Below are 24,718 nucleotides of genomic sequence, written 5' to 3' on the forward strand. Positions count from 1 at the left end.
TATATATTAATGGTTCGTTATGGCCATTTATTTTAACATGAATGTAGATACGAAAGAAGGAAAGTTTAAGAATGTAATTTGATTTTGTTTTTTTTTTTTTTTAACAAAGACAAAAGATAGTCTCTCTCTGATCTTTGTGTGATCCTCAAAACCTATCTGTTAGAAGTACATAATGGTGTGCCTGCTCACCAGTTGAGTTGGAATAACATTATTAAATTTTAATTTTCAACCTTCATTTATAATTCTTTTTTTTTAAATTGAAAGATTTGAAGGGAAAGAATTCGAACTTTAGACCACTTAAAAAGAAGTGAAGTAATTCTCAATTAAAAAAAAAAAGCACATCTTAAATATAACTTCAAATATATAATTTTCATTGGTAGCACATATGACATAATAATAAAGTGTATAATAGCATTTTTCAAAAAATTGAAAATGTAGCGCAATCTATTGTTAACTATACACTCCATCACTAATAAATTTTTATTGTCGATATGATCTATCATTTATCGATTTTGAGAATTGAATCTAAATTTTTTTATATGTGTAAATTTAAGTTCGCTTTTGCATTGTATTATATTTGCCAATGTTTTATGTTAATTGCTATATTTGCAACTTACTTACTCTTTTTTAGTGATCTCTTCCTATGATGTTTGCAAAGCTAAATTGTTTTAGCACACTCTTGTGTAAATCTTTAGAGAAGTGTGAGTCTTACTTTTTCAGCTTCTTACATTGAGCGGTTTTCTATGTTTGTTTTAGGTGATGTAATATATTTTAGATTGTCCATGTTTTGTTACCTTTTTTAGTACACCAATTGAGGGTTGGAAGATTCAAATCTCCAATATCTATAATGAAAAGACATATCAATTACGGTTGAACTTGATGTGACGTTCTTTTGTTTTACTTATACTTCAACAAAAAAAAAAAAAAAGAAAGAAAGATAACAAATTGTCGAAGATAATGAATTTGAACATAATTTAGTGAATACGATGTGAATAATCGATATCATTTCAAATTGATTAGCTATCTAAAAATTGAAGAATAGTAGATAGACTCAATCATAAATTTTGTAAATTAATAAAAATAGAAAGGAGGAATATAATAAATAAAGGAAGTTTGTTTTTATTTAGGGTAACCAATGGGACGAAGGTTGAGAATAGGTTGAGTTTGTGTTTGTCTTCATTGTTGTTGGAAGAGCCACCATTTTATTTGTCTATTTTCTTTCTTTTTTTTTTTTTTTAAAAAAGAGATTATCCTTATATTCTCATTATTTTATTGCATAGATATTCTCAAACTTCTTTCCTTAGGCCTCCAAGTGGCATCATTTTGTGCTTCCATGACTTTCTCTCTCTCTCTCTCTCTAATGTTTGACTTAGTTTCATGATACAGAAACTTTGTAATTACTTTCTTACCCTTCTATTTTTATTATTATTATTATTATTTATTCTTATTCTTATTATTCTTTGTCAATCTTTCACACTCAAACAATTTGTCGGACTTAAAACAAAAATCATTTTTGCCTTAACCTCACTTTTTCTCTACAAAAATATGAATTTATTGAACGAAAAAAAAAGTTATTTTATCATTTATAATTTAGCCAATTTAGTGGGTTTTTATTTATTTATTTTTTTTAATGTTAATACAACCCTTTTATAATTCGGTAAAGCATTATATCCTCAACTTTTCGAATCTCCACTTTCAATATGTTGTTGGTGAAGTCAACTAGAAAGAAAAAATTTCAATCTATTATTGAAATTAGTTTGGTTTAAAATTATTAATTTTGGTTAGTTGAACTTTCTTTTATAGAATATAAATACATTTAATCCATAAAAAATGTTAATTTTTTATCATCATTATTTGATTTTTGTATACCAATACGTTGGTTTCACTTTTGTTTTCCATAAAAATTGAAGCAAATTGTAGTCATATTTATATTGTTGTGGTTAAAATCATTAGTCATATTTGAATACGATACCGTCAAAAGTTTAAAATTAGTTATTTTATTTTAAAATAGAATACTAATAACGGAAAAAAATGATCGAAAGCATTAAAATGATATACTAAAACATTTTTACAAAATACACTCGCTCTAAAAGACCCCAAAAAAGGATTAGTCAACCAAAAATTTTTGTTTGGATCATTTGTTCTTCACATTCCTTAATTCTTACTCTTACTTACCGCATGAAGCTTTAGGCAAAATTCAATTTGTTATTATAATTTATTATGACTATTGTAGTTTGTATTTGGGCTATAGACTAATTTGGTTAGGTAGAAAATAACAAACACGGTAACATAATGAACAATAGAACGAGTAAGAAATAATAAATAGAATGAGAGATTGGAAATGATAATACTATAGGTCGAAACAAACTTTTATAATTGATCCGTTGGTGTCCAAAAGTTTTGTTTTTAAAATAATAGAAGAAAAAGAAGAAAAAAAGGCATTTTGAAAGGGTATTTTGGGAAAGAAAAAGAGTAAGAAGGGAAGACTTCAATTACATAATTCATTTAGAGTTAATTTTATAATACACAAAAAAAATGAAAGACCAAGAACATGAAACCAAACACAACAAAACATTACAAAAGTTTGATTGCTGCCATTTTCAAATTTCAACTCATTACCCAATTAATTAATTAATTCCCAATTAATAATAATAGCAATAATAAAATCAAAATCATTTTTCATTTCATATAAATAAATCCCCATCTTCCAACCAAACAAAACCATTCTTCTTCTTCTTCTTCTTCCCAATTATTCCCGCCATGGAAATTGACTTCCAATCGTCGGAGATCCACGGCGGAGCCACCGCATCATCCATAATAAAATCAACCAAATTCAAAGGCAGAAACAGAAGTAACAACAATGGCAACAAGTTCGTCGGGGTCCGGCAACGGCCGTCCGGCAGATGGGTAGCGGAAATCAAAGACACAACGAAGAAAATCCGAATGTGGCTCGGAACTTTCGAGACGGCCGAAGAAGCCGCCCGTGCTTACGATGAAGCCGCTTGTCTTCTTCGAGGTTCGAACACAAGAACCAATTTCATTCCTCAAATCTCAACAAATTCCCCAATCGCATCTCGAATTCGTTCTCTCTTAAACACCAAAAAAACTGTAAATCGAAAACCTTTGGAAACACCCACCACCTCCGTCGCGGCCTCAGCCGGTTCCGCCGTCGTGGGTCCGTCAATTAAGGACGATGGATTGTTCGAGGGAGCGTATAAACCGGATATGACTAATTGTTTGGAAGAAAGAGAGGTGAGTTCTTGTGATTCGTGTTGCTCTGAATCTTGTGAACTGGGGGTTTCGTTGGCGGAGAATGGGACGGTTAGTTCAGAGGAATTGGAGTTGTGTGCTTTTGAGAGAATGAAAGTTGAGAGACAAATCTCAGCTTCTTTGTATGCTATAAATGGAGTTCAAGAGTATATGGAGGCTGTTCATGAAGCTAATGAACCAATTTGGGATCTTCCACCACTCTGTTCTTTGTTCTGTTGACTATGTTGATGACGATGAAGAAAGGGTTTTCTGTTTCTTTTTCTTTCCCTCTTTTTTGGTTTAAATTTTGTATACAAATTTGTATGTCGATCATCATCATAAAAGGTAAATTTTTTTAGTTTTATCTCTGTTATATAAATAAACTATTATTTGCTCGAGGTTCATAAAAACATTTTTTATATAAACTTTTTCTATATAAAAAAAATTTAATTCTCAAATTTAAGGGTTAAATGGTGGTTGAATTATTGTCCATTTCAAAATATTAAACATGAACATGGTGACTATATTGTATAACATTTAAAGATTGTAACGACATTTTAAATTAAAATTTCTAACATTGTATTGTCTTTAAAGAAAATAACAATAATAATGATAATTGAATATACATATACTAAAGAAATCATTATAACTAATCATCTGAAACATCGTTGCTGCATCACTCCTTTTTTTAAGAAGCACATTTTTCAAATCACATTCAATCTTTAGTTTGGATCTTGACGAATATTCTTCTTACGAATCTTGACAAACCCTTCTTAATCATAGGTATTTGTTTCTTACGAACTGTTACAAATTATTTATTTCCTATCTTACAAACAATTTATATTTTTTAAGTTATGAAATTTGAAAAACCAAACCTACTTTTTTTAGTTTAAAATGGTTACAAATAGTGTTAAATGTTTTAATTGATTTCTAAAAACATTATTCATCTACGTAATGCTATGCTGGTTTACTTAGCCATATTTTGGTGACTTTTTCTCCTTCTCTATTTATTATAAAATTTATATTTGTTGATTATTATATTATAATGGAACAAATATTAAAAGAGTAAATTAAAATGGTTATCGATTACAAATCAAATATGAAATTAAAATAATTATTTATTACAAACAACGTAAGAAGAAGGAGGATCCTTTCATTATTTTTTAAAAAATATAAATTAAATGACAATAACTTAAAATTGATATTAATAAAAAAAATGACAATATGTGTGGGTGACTTTTAAACAATAACTTAATATTAACAGTAATGGTAATATTGTAAATTTAGAATTTGACAAGGGTAGAATCGCTCAAAATGATTCTCCCCCTTAGCCACTTTTAATAGAGTAAGGATAAGGATAACTTAAGGGTACAATAGATTATGATTTTCATTTTAATAATTTTCTATCATACTAGAGAGGTATGTGTGTAAACTGGGTAACATAGAGTAATGAAGTAAGCTTGAATAGATATGTGTTCTTAATGAGAGATGTACCATTGTATGGAGACATCAATATGAATGACTTATAAGCCTAATTGGAGATGTACGTATTGTGGGGGGACTTATATACTTATCTTTATTTTAGATGTACCATTGTGGATATGTGTTCAAGCTTTGTTGCTTCTATACCATTGTGGCATATTCGCCTAAAACATGGAGCTTGAAAAGATTGTTGAATGAGAGAATTTCCTTCTTGAAGTATGTGAAGTCTGAGAAGTATTTAGCAAATTCTTTGATTGATGGTTAGCCAGTATAGGACCCAAACATTTGATGGTCCACCGCCTTTTATTTGGGTGGTCTATTGTGGTAAACTTGATGGTCCATAGCCAACGTGAGGATAATCCTTAAATGGATTTGATGGATGAAACTAGAACCTTTGAGAATTTCATATCCCTTCTTTAGATGGTCTTGGTATGGACTTGATGATAATTGTAAAATCTCCGTAGCTCAGTTTTGAGTGGTTTGCCTTTTACGTACTTGATGAAGTTGGTCTTGGTATGGGCTAGATGTAAAGTTTTCATAGCTCAGTTTTGAGTGGTTTATTGTGATAGACTTGATGAAGCAATAAATGTGATCTATGAAAAAGTTTAAGGATCTTTTTTAGAGCCTTTCACATTGACCCGAGAATCTATGTGCATGGCCTTAAATAGCACAATTTTGAGTGGCCTATTGTAATAGACTTTATCGCAAAATCAAAAAAAATTTAAGAAGTAAAACGTGTTGGGGGTCTCAACCATAGTTATTAAAATTTCAAAAGGCAACATACTTTCTTTAATTAGATTGTTGCCCCATCTCACTATGCATCAATTCAAATCAAAAGATATTAATGTTTAAATTTATATATATATATTTTTTGCTCGGAGAAAATGCTTTATTACTATTTTAACTAGAATGTAATAGTAGTAATTTATGGAAAATTGTTAGGAATGACTATCATTGTAATGATTCATAGTTAATGTTTCAATAGAAAATATGATGACGACGACGATGATAATAATAACAACAACAACAACAATTTTGATGGTTACAAATATTGTAATTGTTTTATGGTAATAATGTTATGTTTTAATATGTTAATTGTTATAGATCTGAAATGAAATTTAGATCTAAAATCGTTATTCCTTTTCTATATGTTTGAGAAAAAGATTTTGGTGTTGGGGGTTCTTCTCCCTTTCTAACTTTTGATTTTTTTTCTCTGAGCAATATTTTCCTTGATTTCATTCATTACTTCGGCAAATGCACGCTTGGGTTAGAAAGTTGTGTATAACTTTGGGAGCAATTGACATATGCAATTTAGCATCAAGGTCGCACCAAATTTTGCTTTCAAGACAGTGGTTCAGCACTACACAACAAACAATTGACATTTGTTTTCAACATGAAGTACCATTTTGTCTTTACTCGGTCATTTGTGAGGAAGAGTTTAGAGCTTAAGTAAAAAAGAAAAGATTAACTTAAGTTTAACGAACAAAGATGAAATTAAAAAAAAAAACTGGACGAGCATGATAGATCGAAAAATCGAGCCAACCAACCAAACTAAAGTCGATCGGGAGAAGAATAAGAGGGGTCAATTTTGGAAGGTTCCAAATCGAGAAATTTTAGAAAATATTTCTTAGTGTTAAACCGATCGACCAACGTTTACTCCTCAAGGTCGATGTGGGTTTTATCATTTATTAAAACCGAATGTAGTCGGTTTGGTTGAAAAACCAACTCCGACCGAACCCCTAAAAAACTAATGGAGAAAGTTTGTTGTTAAAATTTTTGAAAGGAAGCTTACTCGGAAATTTCCCAAAAAGCTTGTTTTTTAATAACAATTAGTGAAAAATTGGAAAAGAAAGAAAATACAGTAGGAAAAATATTTTCTTAAGAAAAATTGTGCTAAATCAACCGAAAATTAGTTTAAATCATACAACATCTAAAAATATTTAAAAATAAAGGGTTTGGTAGCCAATATTACTTGTAATTTTCCTAAAAAAATGAAAAAAAGAACAAAAATACTTAATAATTATTCTAAAAATAGTTGTCCATTATAATTATCTAAAATATTATAATCCATTTAAAAACCCTAAAACAATTCGTGGTTGTTATTATTATTATTTAGACAATTTATGGGATAGAGAATCCAATTCTTACTTCAAAATAAAATAAAAGGAAACTCTATTTCTATGGTTATTATTATTACTTTGATAATATGGGGATGAGAATCCAATTTTTATCTCAAAATTAAAAAAAGTTTGATGTATGAATAAACTTTATTTTCGTTCTATTATTATTAATATCTTGACAAAATAGAGGAGGAAGGAGCATCCAATCCGAATAGTATTGCTACTTTTTTTGTTTTTCTAAAACAAAATGTATTGCTACTTTTTTTTTTTTTTTTTTTTTTTTTTTTTTTTATAGAGAACTAAACTTTTAAAACAAACTTTATGTATAACCTATTTACAACAAAGTCTTTGTCAGACTTGAAATTAATATCCGTAATATATATCAAAATAGTTAATATATGGAGTTGTGAATATTTGTTTTTATACTCTTCTTGTTACACAGTGTTGTTTATACAGAATTTTGGGCTCTGCCATTGTTTTCGGGCAAAGACAAACAACCAAGCAACACCACAAATAAACTCTTCCAATTCCATATCAAACAAGCAGTGGACGAACAACACTTGGAAGAAAACAAATTCTGCATAAAACACTAATGAGGAGGACAAGACTATAATTAACTTTTTTTTTTAGCAGACAGGTTAAACTAAACTTATGTTGGCCAAAATGATAATAACTTTATTTACCCTAAGAAGCAACGAAAAAGGTACAATAGTGAGTATTCATAACTAAGGAAAAGAATACCTTCCATCAAACATCCTAACAAAAAAAAAAAGCAAATTAGAGTTTATGACGGTAGTTATCTCAATGACAATTGACATTATTTTCAATGAAAAGGAAGAAGGAACCAAAAAGAGGGGGAATTTTTTTTGTTCTTTCTATTTTTTCAAGATCAATACAAATACAAGACATACCCAAGCAGGTAATACGCAAACCGCTTATCATTCGCTCACCCATTAACCGCTAAAATCTTCTGTTAGGCGATAGACTAGTAAAATGAGTGCTCTAAAAGCTGTGGTACTCATCGCTGGAGGAGATTCCAACATCAGAGGCACCATCCAGTTCGTCCAAGATTCAAATGGTCAGTTTCTGTATGTGGGTTTTTGTTTGCGATGCTTGTTTGAAGGGTTTTGTGTGGGATGCTCGCGTTTTTGCTTCGTTTGATCCAATTTCTCATAAGGGATTTTAAGTTTCGAGGTGGGTTTTCATTTTTTTTATTGAAGTTATGATGAATATGAACAGGGGCAACCCATGTCAATGGAAGAATAAGTGGACTCTCTCCTGGACTTCATGGCTTCCATATCCATGCTCTTGGCGATACCACAAACGGCTGCAACTCCACTGGTAATCCCCCATTCCCTTTCTCTCTCTCTCTGCCATAGATTCATCTCTTTTTGCTGATTGAATAGGCTTTTTGTTCTGCTGGTTTTCTTTTTCTGTTAGGACCTCATTTTAATCCGTTGAAGAAGGACCATGGAGGTCCTGGGGATTCAGAACGTCATGTAGGGGATTTGGGGAACATTTATGCAGGTCCAGATGGTTAGTAGAGTTTCTACATTTTGGTTTTGGAATGTTCTTGAGAAACATAGACAGTAGTTTTTCCTCTTCCTCTTATGTTTTTGCTTCGTTTTGGTACTAAGAAGACGATTCGGTTGGCCATTGTTCGTGCTTCCTTTTGTAGCTTATGGGGCGAAAGGCACAAACGTCTCTTTAATGATTATTTTTCCTCTTTTGCTCGTTTTATGGAATTCGTTTTGTCTAATGCTAAAACGAAGCACTCTTCCCCTCATTTTAGTTTATCCTTTTTAGTCAGTAATTGACTTTCCCTCCAGTAACATCTTGTAATGTTTAGACCTGATTTTTTTATAAATGAATTGTTTCTTTTACTAAAAAAAATTATGACATTGTAGCAGTGGTTTGTTTCAGGGGTTGCTGAAGTTTCCATTTCGGATAGGCTGGTAAGTCTGTTAAATGGATTGTTTGTTTGCCGATCCTTTTAAATTGCTTCTTATTCAGCGAGTTGTTCTGTCGGTCCTGCTTCTTGTTCATTTGGTTAATTGCTTATTTTGTTTATGAGTCACTTTTTGTCTTTTCAGATGCAATTTATTTTGATTATATAAGTTGTGGATTGTGTTTTTCATTTTGTTTTTCTATTTTGATGTGTAGATTTCACTTAAGGGACCTCATTCGATAATTGGTCGAGCAGTTGTTGTGCACGCGGATCTCGATGATCTTGGCAAAGGTAAGAGTTTGTTTTGTACTTGAGGTTATTCTATTCTACTTCCTAACATCCTGAAGTGGAAAACTTATTCAAAGTAATACAGTTTCTTCACGCACTCAAAACACCCCCTCCGACTTTATTCGGTTGGTCATAGAATGAGAGTGTGACTTCTTCTTGTCAGTCAGAAAAATTGTATTTGAATTATGATTTTATTATTGATATTCATGTTTATTTTGTCTTTTCACATTTTGGCTTTATGGCTTAATCATACACACTAAATGCAATAGGTGGGCACGAACTTAGCAAGACGACTGGAAATGCCGGTGCAAGAATCGGATGCGGTTAGTATTTTATCCTCTACACTTGATTTTGGTTTGTCAATATAATAAATCCTTGAAAAGTAGCGGGGATGAGGTTGGATAGATTTGGCTCCAATAATCTATACTGGTCACATGTCCCACAAAATACTGAAGGTACAAGTCTGCGACGACACACTTCCGTATTGTGAAAGGGAGAGTTCATAGGAAGTGAGCTACTGATAACCCCACAAAAGGATATCAAGATCCACGTTATGATGCTTGTAAAGGACGCACCATTGCAGCCATAACTCAAAGGAAAAATTCATATGGATGATATTGAGTGTTAGCTCTCCTGAGCAAAATTTTCCTTGTGAAAAACTTCACTTTCTTAGGTATCTTAACCTCCATGGGCTTTTTGTTGAAGGATGCATGGATCATGATGGAAAAGTCATTCCTACCCCAAAGGATGCTCAATTTGGTATGGTTGAGAAAATATTCACATAGCTAAGACTAAGAGTAGCCAGTAACATTTGCAGGTTAAAACTTGAAATCAAAAGAAACCTCGACAGTAGGTCTAGATATGGGAAAACAAAATAATCTAATGATCTGATTAGTTCTTTAGTAGGAACCTTCACTAGGAAGTACCATAAATACATGGTTCCTGAGAGGAAGACAATCAAATCTCACATGTAACTGCTGTTCGAACCAACCCTTTGGTCTTAGTTGAGGAGGTACTATCTAAAGAAAAACAAAATGCACCAAACACTTAGTGAAAGGATAAAAGAAAATAGAAAAGCTCTAGCGCCCCATTTTTTAGCTTTTCATGTAGAGCATGCGATATTGACATTTTCTTCCAATCAATGACTGGAGAAATTCAACCCAATTAAACACCCATCAATATAGCAATGCTTACAAAATCAACATTCTCTTGTCAATGCAATGCCCTTCAACGATGCACTGTACTATGATATTATTGAAAATGGTTAGGATATTGTTAGATCCAATCATTTACGCCTACAAGAGGAAGAAGTCAGGGAAGGGTATGATAGGAATTACACAGAAGACCAAGAGTGGGGAGGTTTTTGGGGGGACCCACCCCTGATGAGGTATATAAGGAATGTTTTGGGGATTAGCAAAGGAGGTCATATTTTGGGTAAAGGCTGTTGAGGCTCTTGAGGAGAAGATTCCAGCCTTCTCAAAGGAGCCGGAGAATAACATTGGCATTCGTTTCTGTCTTTTCTTTCTTATTTTACTGTGCTGTCCTTTAGAGTATTCTGTTGATATTTTGTGAACTCATCTGGAATTTATCATCAATAGAATCAAAGCAGAGTACCGTCTCTGTTTTCATATTTTTGTTGGGATTTTACTGAGTTTCAGGGAAGCGATCCTAACAGATACTTTCTAATAAGAACACTCAAGAAATACAAAGAACACTAAAGATAGAAATATTGCAATACCAATGAAAAAACTACCGTATAACATAGCCTCTTTTGAGAGAGTTGGTCTCTCCTAAATTCCCCTAAAAGAAATCCCAAAAATTCTTCACACCCTCCTCTCAACCCCACTCCCTCTGTTTATAACTAAAAGCCTTAACAAATTTACTACCTATGTACTAAAATGCTTCTTCTTATGACCATACTAAAATTCTCCAATAATCCTACTTTATCTGTAACCGGTGCTCTCACAAAAGTATAATTTCGTATTGGACTGAATTAAAAAATTTGCAGTATTACGGCTTCGGATATGGATCATAATTATAGTGAATAATGAATATGTAATTTTCCTTTAATTGGCCTTTGGCTCTCCCTTAAAGAAGGATTGGCTGAATTTAGTGCTCAAGATCGTCCTTTCAAGGTTGAATGGAAGTTTAATGGTTGCAAATGAACTTACCTTTTAGTTGGGTCCTTTGGAGCGAATGTCATAATCAACTAAGACTAAAAAAAAAGTGTAGAATCCCAAGTGTACTTCACGAAGTGGTATTGGCATAATCTCCACTCTAGAAGTTGATGGTTCAATCTCTAGATGTTCGACCCCCACCGTCCACGGTTGTTGTTCACAAAAACAGACAAGCATTTTCCTTGGTTGTTTATTGGGGTAAAAATGATCACATTGTCAGAAGGTTTACATTATCCCAACCAACCCCATATATTATAAGCATTTTCCATATCCACCTCTCTTTCATATTGAGACTGGTTTTCAAAAAAGCACTGATTATTATGATAATGATCTCATTTTGGTTTAAAGCTACTGACCCATGTGAGGGCTTTTCGCATTAAAGCCATCTTCCCATTAAGACTCTCTTGTTCTTTTCATTTGTAATTTTGTTATAACTTTTTCTTCTTCATTTCTTGATTATTGGGCAGGCATTATTGGAATTCAATCTTCTGTCTAAAGGCGTTGGTTGTGCTGGAAAAACAAACGTATTGAGAAAGATAATTTGTTATATTCTCTCTCTTTATTTGTTTAGTCTTGTAGAATCTGCAGTTATAATATGATATTATTAATATCCAAATGTGAAGTGCCAAAGAAGAATCACTCATGGCTTTGGAAGCCATGCCACATGTTATATAAAACGCCTTAGTTATAAAAGATATGGTATAATTTTGTCACTCAGGCCCCGTTTGTCAAGGCTTTTTTTTTTTCTCTCTTTGCAAGGATATGAACTTCTTTGTTTGTTTTAGCGATGTTTACTTTTCTAATGAATGGATCAAAATATGGGCTATTTTAAAATATTGCGTAAATACATTCTAATTTTAAAACAACTTAATTTGGGTTAGAGTAGATATTAATCATTGAGTATTCTTTACATTAGAGTTTTGACAAAATATTACCAAGTATTTTCAAAAAAATTACCTATACCTTAGTTTTCCATATTTGTTGAATTTTGAAATCTCTATAATAGTTTTACATACTTTTTGTTCAAATCCATGGAAGATAATGGTTTATTTAATGTTTAACATATTCTATGTTGATAAAGCATATATAATTATATATTTTATTATCTCATTAAACTTTTAAATGTTGTGTCATTAGATCAATACTAAATTTAGAATAATGATAAAGTCTAAACTAGAGATAACAATATAAAATTAAAAAATTATATATATTAAAAGGATATTTTAAAAAATATAATAAATTGATAAATATTTACACCATATAAATCAATTTCAAAAACGGAAAAATCTCACATGTCCATAATGGAAAATACAACAAATATGTCGTCAAGTATATATCCATTTTATTTGTTTACACGATTGTTTAGGTTTGGCTAAACGAATATTTTCAATATTCTTTTGATATACCATTATTTATTTTTTCAAAATTTTTTTGTACATGATCGTTTAGATTTGACCAAAGGATTTTTTTAAAAATCCTTTTACTACATGATCGTTTAGATAGGCTACCTTAATGTAAACAATCTTTTCCAAGATTTTTTATACACGATTCTTTAGATTTGACTATTTTTTGTATATGATCATTTAGATTTGGTTCCACGTAAAAAAAAGAAGAAGAAAGTCGATAGAAAAAATCGCGAAGAGGAGAAGAAAGACGGAAGGACAAATTTCATAAATTTTGTTACGCGGACCGTAAATATTTCAGTGGTTTGTTATATTTATGAAAACTTCCGTAAATTAAATGCCTTTGGCTTTTAAAATTTTGAATAAAAAACTTATCAAACATGGCAACATGAATGTAACTCAATCGACATAGTGATTGTACTATTAATTTCGAATTTAGGGGTTCGGCTCTTGCACCATGAAGACATAGACTTGTGACATGGATATTACGATGTTGGAGAAGAGGCTATGAACATTGCATGAAAGTATTCCCGTTTAAAACAATGCAGAAATAAGAATTACAATCGGCAAAATGTTCTATCTCGAAAAAATTATAATATTATGAAAATTAATTATTAAATAAAATATTGTAACTCAAATTCAAAAACTTAGAAATAAAATAAGAAAAGGATAGTAACTGTTATTTTAATTGCTTTGAAATAACAATTCCTTGTTATACAAACGTTGAATTTGTTTGTTTATTTATTTATTTTTATTTTTATTTTATTGTATTTAGAAAAAGAAGTTTCATATTCCACTTCAATACCTTAATTGTTAGAAAATAAAATTTAATATGACATAATTTATCCAAAAATGTTTTTCAAAGTTCGTAGACTTTTTAATATTGTATTAGATACACTGTGTGCATTATTGCTTAAGTAAGAGTGAAATATTGAATGTTCAATTGCTGGAGTTTGTGTAATTTTTTATATGCATGCCAAATTTTTAGTTTCAAAATATTTATTCTCCCACCTTTCTATGTATGTACTATGTATTTTAATCCAGACAAATTATTGTTAATTAAAAATATTTATAAAATATAACAAAATTTTAGGTTGTTTTATTAATGTATTAATAAAAGTTCATTGATGTTTATTGTTATATAATTTAAAATTTTACAATATTTTATAAATATTTTATTTTATTATATTATATTTAAAAATGTTTTATGTACTATATTTATGAAAGGTAAGTACCAACGTTTTTTTAAAGTCCATTTGGATTATATAGCTTCATATTATTATTAAGTATAACCTGAATTTATGAAATAGAATGATGAAATGAAACTAGAATGCCATTAATGAATAATCTGGGGAAAAAATGGAGTTTTGAGTCGAGGTTTAGAGAGGTTTGAAGATAGTTTTATCACTAAATTAACTTCTAAAATTGTGATTAATTCAATTATATAAATATATATAATATAAAAAACATAAAATTGAGAGGGGGTTCGAGACCTCAAGTCTATGCTAAACCCGTGGGTGAATGCATTTCATATTTTTTTTTATAAGTTTTTACTATTACCGTTAAAAATTTGGTTCGTAATAGGTCATAAGTTTGACTTTTTTCTTTTCTTTTCTCTGCACATCAAATCGTTTTCCTTTTCCTTTTTTTTTTAATAGTTTGTTATGTTTTTTTTAAATTGTTGGTTAGAAGATAGAATTCATCCTCTTCAGATGTCCAACCCTTGAATGTCCTATTTCCAAAAAGATAAATGAGATAGGATTACAATCCTAAAAGGATGAGAGATCTTTGACTTATTTCCACTATAAATAAAGTATGACAGTTCAACATCGAGTAAGTTCATCTTTTTCCTTAAATTGCTTGCTTTGACCTTTGTCCTGTAACATAAGCATTAGAATGTTTATGCCAACAGACCTTCACGTTATTTTGACCGTTGTGTAGGTGACCTCAGTTACAAACTACAAATTCATCATTGGTGACATTTGAAGGTGGGATGAGTCCTCTTAGTTAGAATTTGCCATAAATTATCATTCACTCATTTAAATATATATGAAAACTAAATTTATATACAATGTTAAATGCTTTTGGTTGTTTCATTAGATTATTATTATTATTAATAGGACAATAAGAAACATTTCCAAATTGAGGTTATTTAAGTTCAACCATTGCAAATAAATTGGCCTTTTTTTTTATGTCAGAACTAATATTAAAAATTAGATTTTATAGATTAGGAAAGTATGAGAGAAGCATCATATAAATGAAATTTTTTTATAAAAAAAATGCAACTTTGGGAAATCCAAAAAAGGGCGATCACCAAAGTAGAATCGGTCCTCAACCACCCTTGACAAACAAATTAGAGTTCATATTTCTCCAAAATAATAATAATAACAACAATAACAGTAATAATAAAATCCCATAATGATTCATGAAATATAAAATCCAAAATGACCAAAAGTTCTTCATTTTCATATCTAATTCTTTCAAATAATCACTCCACATTCATAGGAAGGACAGAATAGAAAATATTACAAAGCATAAACTCCATTTTGGTTCATTGTTGTTTTGGATATTTTAAGATTAATCAGCAAAGTCTCAGCTGGATGGATGTTTAAGGGAAATACTGTAATGGGTAATTTGATTTGACTTTTTTGGAGCTTCAAAAATCGTACCTTTATTTGGAACTTTTAAAGAACAGAAAACCCAAAATAATCCACAAAAAGGAGATCGAATCAGTTCTATCGGTTGGATTTTCAACAAAAACCCTCCACCGCTGCCGCCGCCGCCACCTCCCAACGGCCACCGTATGACCCAGATAAAGAAGATCGAAGCACACCCCTTTTTTTAGAAACTTGAGGAAACAAAACAATCTTTAACCCCACTTTTTTGGGGGTGTTTGTCTGTTCTATCACTTTTTTTTTTTGTTTGATTTTTCATTTCTGATTTATCCCTAGTTTTTCTTATCGATTTCTCTGTAATACCCTTGTTTCTTCTTCCTCTTCATCGGTTTTGTGGTTTAATCTCTTCTTCAAACATGGCTGCCTTTTCTCTTTTTGTCTATTTTCTTGCCATTTGCTCTTTAGGGTTTGTGTCTTCAACATCTCTTTCTAGATCTTCAATTTGCCCCAAAGAATCTGATTTCTTTCTCTATGGTGTTCGATCTCAATGCCCTTTCTCTGCTGTTCCCAGCTCGCCTTTGCAGGTATGATTTTCTTTGTCATCTTCTTAATTTTGTGTTGATTTTCCTTTTGCTTAGGTGCTGTTATCACTTTTCTCTGTGGTGTCTTTGTTTTCTTGTCTGAATCTAACCTTTTGGGAGGCTGTTGATGATTGTGAAGCTTTTTTTTCCTGGGATTCCCTTGTTGTTCTGTACTTTTAGTTTTGAAAATCTTGGAGGTTTTCTGTTTGGTTTTCCTTATTGAAGTATGTTTTGTAGGGTGGTCAATTATTCCTTTAGAATTAGATTGTTAGAAGAAATAATGGTTGAATTTTGGCTGTATTGAGCTCTTGATTGTTCTGTACATGATGAACATTCAGGTGAGGGTAGGTGAAGAAATTTATGCTTATTTGTTATTTCTCTTTTTCTATTGAAAATTTTTAAGTGTTAACTGAAAATCAGCTGGGAGAGATCAATCTTGAATCAGGTTGAGCTGGGATGATTAATTCATTTTTAATCCAATTTTTGTGTGGACAAGAAAGTCAACAGAAATGACTTGGAGTTTTTCATTCAAACATCACACACTCAAAGTTGGGTCGAGTTTGGATGGATTTTGATTTCAATACTACAACCTAATTGAATTTGAACGGTTTAAATATCAATTTCAAATTATGTATTTAGAGTTGGGTTGATTTGGTCATTGGTCTTGCTTGTAGACAAAAAACTCAAAATATAATACTACGAAGGTTGTTCTCACTGATTTGATACTGTTAAAATCCAAGAGAATATATATATAGTGTTTAGTTAACTCCATTGATAAAACTAAGTTGAATTGTATTGTTTTCAAAAACATTGTCTCTTGGTGATCCACTCTTCCACCTGCCATTGTTTTCCTTTAACCCTTGTATCCTTCTTCCATACCTTTGCCAAAGAACCTTGTGCCTTCAAGTTTTTCAAAGAACTTCAAAATGAAATTATGTGTTTTGGTCTGAAAAATAGAGTAACAAATGTGGTTTTTATGTGGAAGTCAATTAACTCCATCACTCTGGTAGTTAGCAATGCCTAATTATCCCATCTGAGAAGAACGAACGTTTGTTCTCTTTCTTCTCCCTCATATATTATTACCTCGAGGAGGTACACTGAAAAAGACCAAGCTCACAGGTACTTAGCTACAGGGATGGCCTTGAACATAAGTTTTACAGCCAACAAAGTCCACTTCCTTCCCGTTTATTGCAAAGACACCCCTGAACCCAAGAATCGTTTGCAAACCAATGACAAACACTCCTTCCGGATAATATCTCTTCATTTATGGTAGATTGGAATGATCTCCATGTTGTCTGAGGATGCTAACAATGTGTTTCATGTCCAATCATTCGAGAATCAATCATCACCAATCTCATCAAGCATTAGATCAACCCTTTTTAGAACAACAAAGCAACAACTCAAGTTTATCATTAGATACTAGCCACCAACCTTTGTAACCAAACCGATTGCATGATGATTGGAAAGTGTCAATTGTTCTACAAATTAACAACAAAATCTTAATATTGTGGCAATAAGATATCTTCTTTTGGAAATGTTTCTAATTCAAAGAAAGATATCTTCCTTTAGGGGTTGAATTGGAACTCAATCTCTACCCTCACTCTTTGAATGGAAAAAATCTTTCAATTTATTGGAAACAAGTGCGGAGGTATATTGCGAGCTTGGCCAGATCGACCTAACTGTCATGCCCTTGAAAGTGTGGTAAAACTCCATGGCCATACCTGGTCAGAAGCCTCCATCGATTCCACTTTGAAATGTTGAAAATTGGCTCAGATGCCATTGTTAGGTACTTAAGCACCTTGAAGAATCAAACCTCAAAAACCGACTATTGGGGTGGAAGAGCTAAGTATCACATTGGTCATCCCATTCTAACCAAAGTGGGACAAAGGTATCTTATTCGACCTTGGTTCTAACAAAAATAAATAATAATCCACTGGTTTCAAACTCCTTGATTTCTGTGGATCCCTCTTTTTTTTCTCTTACTCATCCTGAGATTTCTAGAGAAGACCCTGGCAATAGTCTACCTCTAAAGTCTTCCCTTTTTGCCAAAAAAGTTGCCTCCATCAATGAGCCTTCCCCCTTTTATACAACTCTTGTGTACTCTCCTTGCAGGTCCCACTTCCCTGATACTAGAGACAAAAGATTCCTCAACATTCAATCCTACCATGCCTTGTGAAGGTTATGATAATGAAGCTTACCTCTCTAGTTCATCCATTGTTTACGCTTTACCCACTGCATCAAATACTATTGGCCTTTTTAACCTTCATTGGTGACCGAGCAACCAAATTTTCCCTCCAAGCCTTAGCCATCCTTCCTCCTCATCTTTTCCCACAAGAGACTCTGACCCCTCTACCAAATATAGCTCTTCTACCCTAACTATTCTTGTCTGAAATTACTATCTCACCTCAACCATCTCGCCAACCAGCCTCCACGAACCAATTTTCCATCTCCTTTTTCCTTGACAACATACCTTCAATGCTTAGCTCCCATTCTCGGTGAACATGGTCTTTGTATCATGGTTATACCCTGTTACTAGAACCCCCACAAAAGAGAGTTTATACTATTGATGAGTAGAAATCCAAAATGAAAAGGGAGTTGCATAATCTTCTTACTATGTCTTTTATGAAAGAACAATCATATTAGAGAAAAAGAAACTTTAATCAATGAAATTTATTTCTTGGAATGTACGAGGTATGTGCTTTTGGAAAAAAAAAGCCTTGATTAAACGAACTCTTCAACAACAACATCTTGTATCGTTCTTCTGCAGCAGCAAAATTATCAGACATTGACACCTATCTTGTCAAATCTGTATGGAGCCCTTCAGATATTTCATGAACTTCTCTCGATTCCGTTGGAACGTCTGGGGCATTCTTATCCTATGCAGTGAGCTTGACTTTATCAAAAGGAATTTATCAAATATCTATTCATGCCTTTATAGCTGGTGGTTTCTATTTTACAACTGTCAATGAGCCTTAGGAAGTGATTTTTATGATGATTTCTAGTGAGGGCTCCAAGTGGCTGGTATAGGGTGGTGATTGAGGGGATCTCAATGTGACATGTTTCAACCTCTTGCTGCATCCCAACTTACCTAACTTATTTCACTATTGCATTAGTTGGACAAGAAAAAAGAATCTTTTTCACCTAATCAATAGGAGACTCGACATCTTTTGCGAGAAGAGATTGAAAATTTGACTGCTTAGGTCAAACTTGTGAGTAACAGCATTGTAAATTGAATCGGTTCAGGGAGTGTGATCAAAATAATAGGCGATTTCATTGTATTTTAGCGGCTCACAGAAGAAAAAAATTGATTAATGAGTTTGGGATGGTGTTAGTGAATGGAGTTATTCACAGTTAGAGAAGCTATTGAGGCCGAATTCATTGTTTTCTTTCTGAAATTATTCACTAAAGATGATGATTCTCAATTCCTTCCTACTAATATTGATTGGTGTCCTATCAGTGTGGATCAATCTACTGGACTGGAAGTTATATTTACAAAGTTTTCCAAGTAGTAAGTGAAATCGTTGGGTATAATTACTGTCTCCTGGGCTTGATGGTTTTATTTACTAAAGATGATGATTCTCAATTCCTTCCTACTAATATTGATTGGTGGCCTATCAGTGTGGATCAATCTACTGGACTGGAAGTTATATTTACAAAGTTTTCCAAGTAGTAAATGAAATCTTTGGGTATAATTACTGTCTCCTGGGCTTGATGGTTTTACCTCTGAAGTTTTCAAATACTGTTGGAATACCATTAAACAGGATTTTATGGCTATGATTTATGATATCTATACTTCTGTGTTATCATTAATTTGGCCCTCAATGAAACTTATATTTGTTTTGTTCCAAGGAGTTTGGCTTTTGAATACGTTATTGACAGCTGGCCAATTAGTCTCTGCCCTATGCACACAAGATTGTTGGTTGTGTTACATCGAATAAATTGAAATTGGTTTTGCCATCCACCATAGTTGAGAACCAATTGCCGTTTATGTCTAATAGACAAATTATGGACACCTCTCTTTTGGTTAATAAGTTGATTGATGATGGGCTCATCTCTCACAAGAAAGGCGTTTTCTTAAATTAGACCTAGAAAAGGCCTTTGAGAAAATTGATTGAGATTTTTTGGTTCTTACCCTTCATGCCAAAGGTTTTGGTATCACCCGGGGTTGCATCTCTAGCGCCAACTATTTGATTATTGTCAATAATTGTCTTAGAGGTAAAATCTTTCCGATTCAAGGTATATGTCAAGTTGATCCTCTCTCTTCTTTTATCTTCGTTTTGGTCTGGTCTTGTTTAAGCAGGTTTTTAAGTTTTAAACGCAGTGCTAATTCGGGTAAAATTGCAACTCATTCTATAAAAAGTTCACAGTTTTGTTCGACTCACTTTCAATTTTTTGATGATATGTTCTTATTCTCCACTTTTGACATAAAGGCCTTGGAGAATCTTTTTGACGTAGTTAAAATTTTGAATGTACTTTTGGTTTGAACATCAACCTTTCTAAGAGTTAGCTGTTGGGGATTCACATTGCTGATGATGATTTGAGCATTTTGACAATGATATCAAAGTTTGGTTGTCAGAGGGGTACTTGGCCCACCTTTGGGGTACATCCAAATGGTTTTTTGCCACCTATTATTTAGAAAATTCAGCATAAACTTCATACCTGGAAATATGCTTTCATTTTGAAAGGAGGTTGGCACACTCTTCTTCAAGCTACCTTGTTTAGCATGCGAACTTACATTTTAACTTTGTATAAACTTCCAAAAAAGGTTTCCAGTTCATTGGAAAAGCTTGTTTGTGATTTCTTTTTGGAAGGTTTTAGAGGCAGTGGAAGGATGTATAATGCTAATTGGGGGACAACTCGACTTCTTAAACTTTTAGGTGCGTTGTATTGGCAATTTCCAGCACTGTAATTTGAGTCTATTGGCAAAGTGGATTCGGAGACCTCTAATGGAAGGTAAATGTGTTACGGTGCCAATTGATTGTTGCCAAGTATTCTCAATTGCAGCCTGTTTGTGTCTGGCCTCATCAGATTAGGAGTGGTTCTAGCATATCCCCTTCCAGTGTTTGTTCTACATTGGGCCTTGTTGCTCGTTCCCCTCATGAGTGCATAGTAGAAGGTCTGTCTCTTTTTGGCATGATTCAGACTGAATTGTGTAGTCATCGTTATTGTTTCTCCTTGGGGAGAAAGGAATGGACATATTTTTGGGGATACTTCTTTCTTGATTATTTTATGGATTATTGTTGTAAGTGTGAAGCTCTTTTATTGATTATAACCTCTCTATTTTAATTGTTAATTAGGAAACTTTCATTAGACCCACCATTAGGTTTTTGAGGCTTTTTCTCTTTTATTTCATTTCATCAATGAAATTTTTGTCTCCTAAAAAAGGCATGCTTTGCAATGATATGGAGCTGCAGAGTTGAATAGTTCCAAAAAGGGAAAACAATGATCATCCTCATAGGCACTTGTTATTATGAAACATTGGTTGGTCATCCTCGTTTGAAAACTTTGCTGTTTCTTTCCTTCCATTATTATTCCCCTGGCCTACCCCCCCCCCCCCCCCCCCCCCCCCAATGAATTCTTGTTCTTCTTGAGGGTTTGAACAGATAAACTTTGCTTCGTGAAATCTTGCACCGATGATGAAAGGTTCCAAGAGATGCTAAATTTGTTAATAAGATTCTCCATTGAGTTAGAGTTCGCATATTTAAAGTGAAGCATTGTCAAATTTGGGACTTCCCGTGCACATACAGAGGATACGTCGATTAAGGAAATATCAATAAATTCAGACATTTTTGGCATTCTCACATTTGTGTTCAGTTTTTGAAGGATATTCAAACTCACCTCAAATTAATTATTTAATTTGGTGAATCCTATATGTGCACAAATCAAAGCCTTTTCCATTTTAGGGGAAAATTCTCCCTTTTGTGGGAAAAACAGATTAAGAAGCTAAAGTAGGAGATACTGGAAATGCAAATCTCTCCTGCAATTTATGACAAACATGGTATTTAAAGGAATTAATTTTCCAAACCATTACTAGGAGATGTTTCCAATTTATCTCTATGTCTAGATCTACGCAATGCTTCCTTCCCATCATATTGTTTATACCATGATGTAGTGGAATACTAATGGAGGCATCATTGTCATCCTTGTCAATCCAAGTTGTATAACTTGAAATAATGATTGAATAATGACTTTTTCATTGTTCTCAATGAAAGCTTGGTTCTTACAATACATACAGACATACATATATGCCTTCTGAATTATGATAGAAGTTACTTCATCAATTAGTTCTAACAGATAACTCTCAATCATTCCAGCATATAGTTGAAAGCATATCTCTCTTTCTCAGTTAGAGGTTAGAATCACTCACTTCCACGTCCTGTTGAACTCAAAAAATCATTCTACTCTACATGTTTCACCCCTTTTGAAATTATTTCTGGTAGCGTTTGGTCAGATCTATTTAGATGGGAATTAGTGCTGAGTGCCATATGATTTCCATTTTGCACGTCTATGTATCCATCTGTGTGATCAACTTATTCTTAAAATTAACTGCAGTTGTTTCTTCAGCTGATGCATTTCCGTTTTAAATTTTTTACTTATCAAAGATAGTATATCAAACTTTAGACAAGAAACAGGTCAGACGTATCTGCTGGACCCTTCTACTAATGAATATTCAGAGAGCAACTCATTGAAAACAATTATCTTTGGAAAACAATCTGAACCCCTTTTCCCCATATTTGTTCAATGTAGAAAGCTGAAATTTAGTTTAGCTGGAGTACAGTGTAAGTGGCATCTTTGTTATGGAAAATCGATCATGTTGATCTTTTGTTATGTTTGTTTTGAATTCTATGATCTATGTCTCCTTGTACTACGTATCTTTGTATTTTGAGCAACAGTCTCTTTCCATTATCGATAGAAAAAAGTTTGTTTCCATTAGAAACAAAGCCCTCTTTAAGGCTACAGCATTAATTAAGTTGCTTCTTCTTTTTCTCATATTGATTTCCTTTTCCCTCTTTTGATTTTTAGGTGGATGGGGATTACATTGATAGGACTTTGACTTCTTATAAGAAGATCGGCTACACCTCTGTGTTCTTTTATGCGTCATGGTGTCCATTTTCTCTCCATTTGCGCCACACATTTGAAACTCTCAGTTTCTTGTTTCCTCAAATGGAACACTTGGTGGTTGAACAATCTTCCACACTACCAAAGTAAGTAGTTCCTGATGTTCTTGCTTACTGTAAATTCTAGTCTTGTGTTCTGTTTTTCTGTACTGAATGCATTTTCGGATCGTTTCCTGGAAATATTCTAAATAACGATCCCAAGTTTGTGCATCATGAACCTTTCTATGTTCTCTATATTTCAACTAGTAAAAATACCCAACAATAAGATGAGAAATTGAAGTAATCAACATATTGGTGTTTTCTTTTGGCACTGAAGCTAGAATAGATATGCTAGTTTACATTCTCTTTACTTATACATTTATCCTTGCATATTTTAGTGTACTCTCAAAATATGGGGTCCACAGCTTCCCATCTATATTGCTGGTCAATGGGACATCACGTGTTCGGTATCGTGGTCGAAAAAATATACTTTCACTTGTTCGCTTCTATAGCCGAATAACAGGTAAGGTTCTCTTGGGTTTTCACACGTGGTGTGTGTGTGTGTGTGTGGTCTTGCTCAAATGAGTTGTGTTTGGTTATATCAGGATTAAAACCAATCCCGTACTATAACAACGCCGAGTTAGTTACTATCGAGAGTGTTGGAAGGCCCATTATCCAACTGGCAAAGTCTTCCTCACCAAACAACATATTGAAGAGTGATCCACTGTTGGCTTTCTCCTTTGTATTCGTCTGTCTTCGTGTAGCAATGTTCAAATTACCACACGTCCTGCACCAGCTGAACAATCTTTGTAGATCTTGCATACCTCATCTAAACTTGGAAATATTTGGCGAAACACGACAACTAATGGGGCGCATTCTTCAAATGCTCGATATCAGAAGGGCGTGGGCCAAGCTAAGGCTATACAAGACAAAGAACATCCACAAGGGAGCAAGGAATGCACGTGTTTGGGCATCGTCTTTGGCATCTGTCTCGTTGGGTGAATCCTCGTCTTCGAGATCAACTTAGGTTCACTCAAACCTTGTAAAAATGGAAATTGCAGCTTTTGATGATAGAACCATCCTACTTTCTGATGAAACACAAGTATTTTTCTTGCTATTAGAAGTAATGGAGAGTAGTAGTTAGGCTTTTTTGATTCCTCTTCTGAAGGCATGTATAAATTGTTTCTTTTTATATTTGTATAATTAATAATATTACACATTGCACACAATCAGAACATGTGTCAATTCCAACTGGCTGTTTGATTGGCGGGTCGGTTCATGATATTTGGAACCTAACGATATCGGTGGTTAGAACAACTGTTTGTGTTTTTAGATTCACTAAATTTCTCACACGTGTGTTTCACAAATATCTAGATTTCGTTTTTGATTTAGAAAACAAGATTTTTATGTTTTTATTGTATCTAAATTTGAATTTAAATTTTTAAATCCAAAGTTGTATTGAATAATTCAAATGAGTGTATGTGTGTTTATAGTCCCTTATTTAAAAGTGCATTTTTTAGTTTTCAAAATTTATAATAGATTCATTTGGTTTCAAAATTCAAAAAATGTAATATTTTAGTCCTTGATTGGTGAGAAATAGGCTACAAAAATTTATCAAATAATATTATACTGGTTATTTTTAAATGGATTAAAGTAAGAATCTAATTTCTAAATATATTACCAAACACACGAAAACATTAAATACAACATTGTGTTTTCATTTGAACTTTGTAACTTCATATCTACACACCATTCCCA

General features: G+C 32.7%; 3 protein-coding genes across 3 annotated transcripts; all 3 read left to right on the forward strand.

Annotated features, from left to right (window-relative positions):
• Positions 1–2,644: 2,644 nt before the first annotated feature.
• On the forward strand, positions 2,645–3,613 carry LOC103485987 (ethylene-responsive transcription factor ERN1-like). Its single transcript, XM_008443769.3, has one exon. It carries the CDS (start codon positions 2,761–2,763, stop codon positions 3,487–3,489), a length of 729 nt encoding a protein of 242 aa, XP_008441991.1. The 5' UTR covers positions 2,645–2,760; the 3' UTR covers positions 3,490–3,613.
• A 4,068-nt stretch (positions 3,614–7,681) lies between these two features.
• LOC103485986 (superoxide dismutase [Cu-Zn] 2) lies at positions 7,682–11,981 on the forward strand. Its single transcript, XM_008443767.3, has 7 exons — positions 7,682–7,929; positions 8,091–8,192; positions 8,292–8,387; positions 8,775–8,806; positions 9,015–9,090; positions 9,357–9,410; positions 11,732–11,981. Exons 1-7 carry the CDS (start codon positions 7,845–7,847, stop codon positions 11,758–11,760), a joined length of 474 nt encoding a protein of 157 aa, XP_008441989.1. The 5' UTR covers positions 7,682–7,844; the 3' UTR covers positions 11,761–11,981.
• Positions 11,982–14,992: 3,011 nt separating this feature from the next.
• LOC103485985 (5'-adenylylsulfate reductase-like 5) lies at positions 14,993–24,189 on the forward strand. The gene is made up of 4 exons (XM_008443766.3): positions 14,993–15,866; positions 22,887–23,068; positions 23,359–23,483; positions 23,566–24,189. The coding sequence occupies exons 1-4, from the start codon at positions 15,699–15,701 to the stop codon at positions 23,985–23,987; spliced, it is 897 nt and encodes a 298-aa protein (XP_008441988.1). The 5' UTR covers positions 14,993–15,698; the 3' UTR covers positions 23,988–24,189.
• Positions 24,190–24,718: the final 529 nt, after the last annotated feature.

The sequence above is a fragment of the Cucumis melo genome, chromosome 8 (assembly GCF_025177605.1).
Source record: "Cucumis melo cultivar AY chromosome 8, USDA_Cmelo_AY_1.0, whole genome shotgun sequence".
NCBI classification, from domain to species: domain Eukaryota; kingdom Viridiplantae; phylum Streptophyta; class Magnoliopsida; order Cucurbitales; family Cucurbitaceae; genus Cucumis; species Cucumis melo.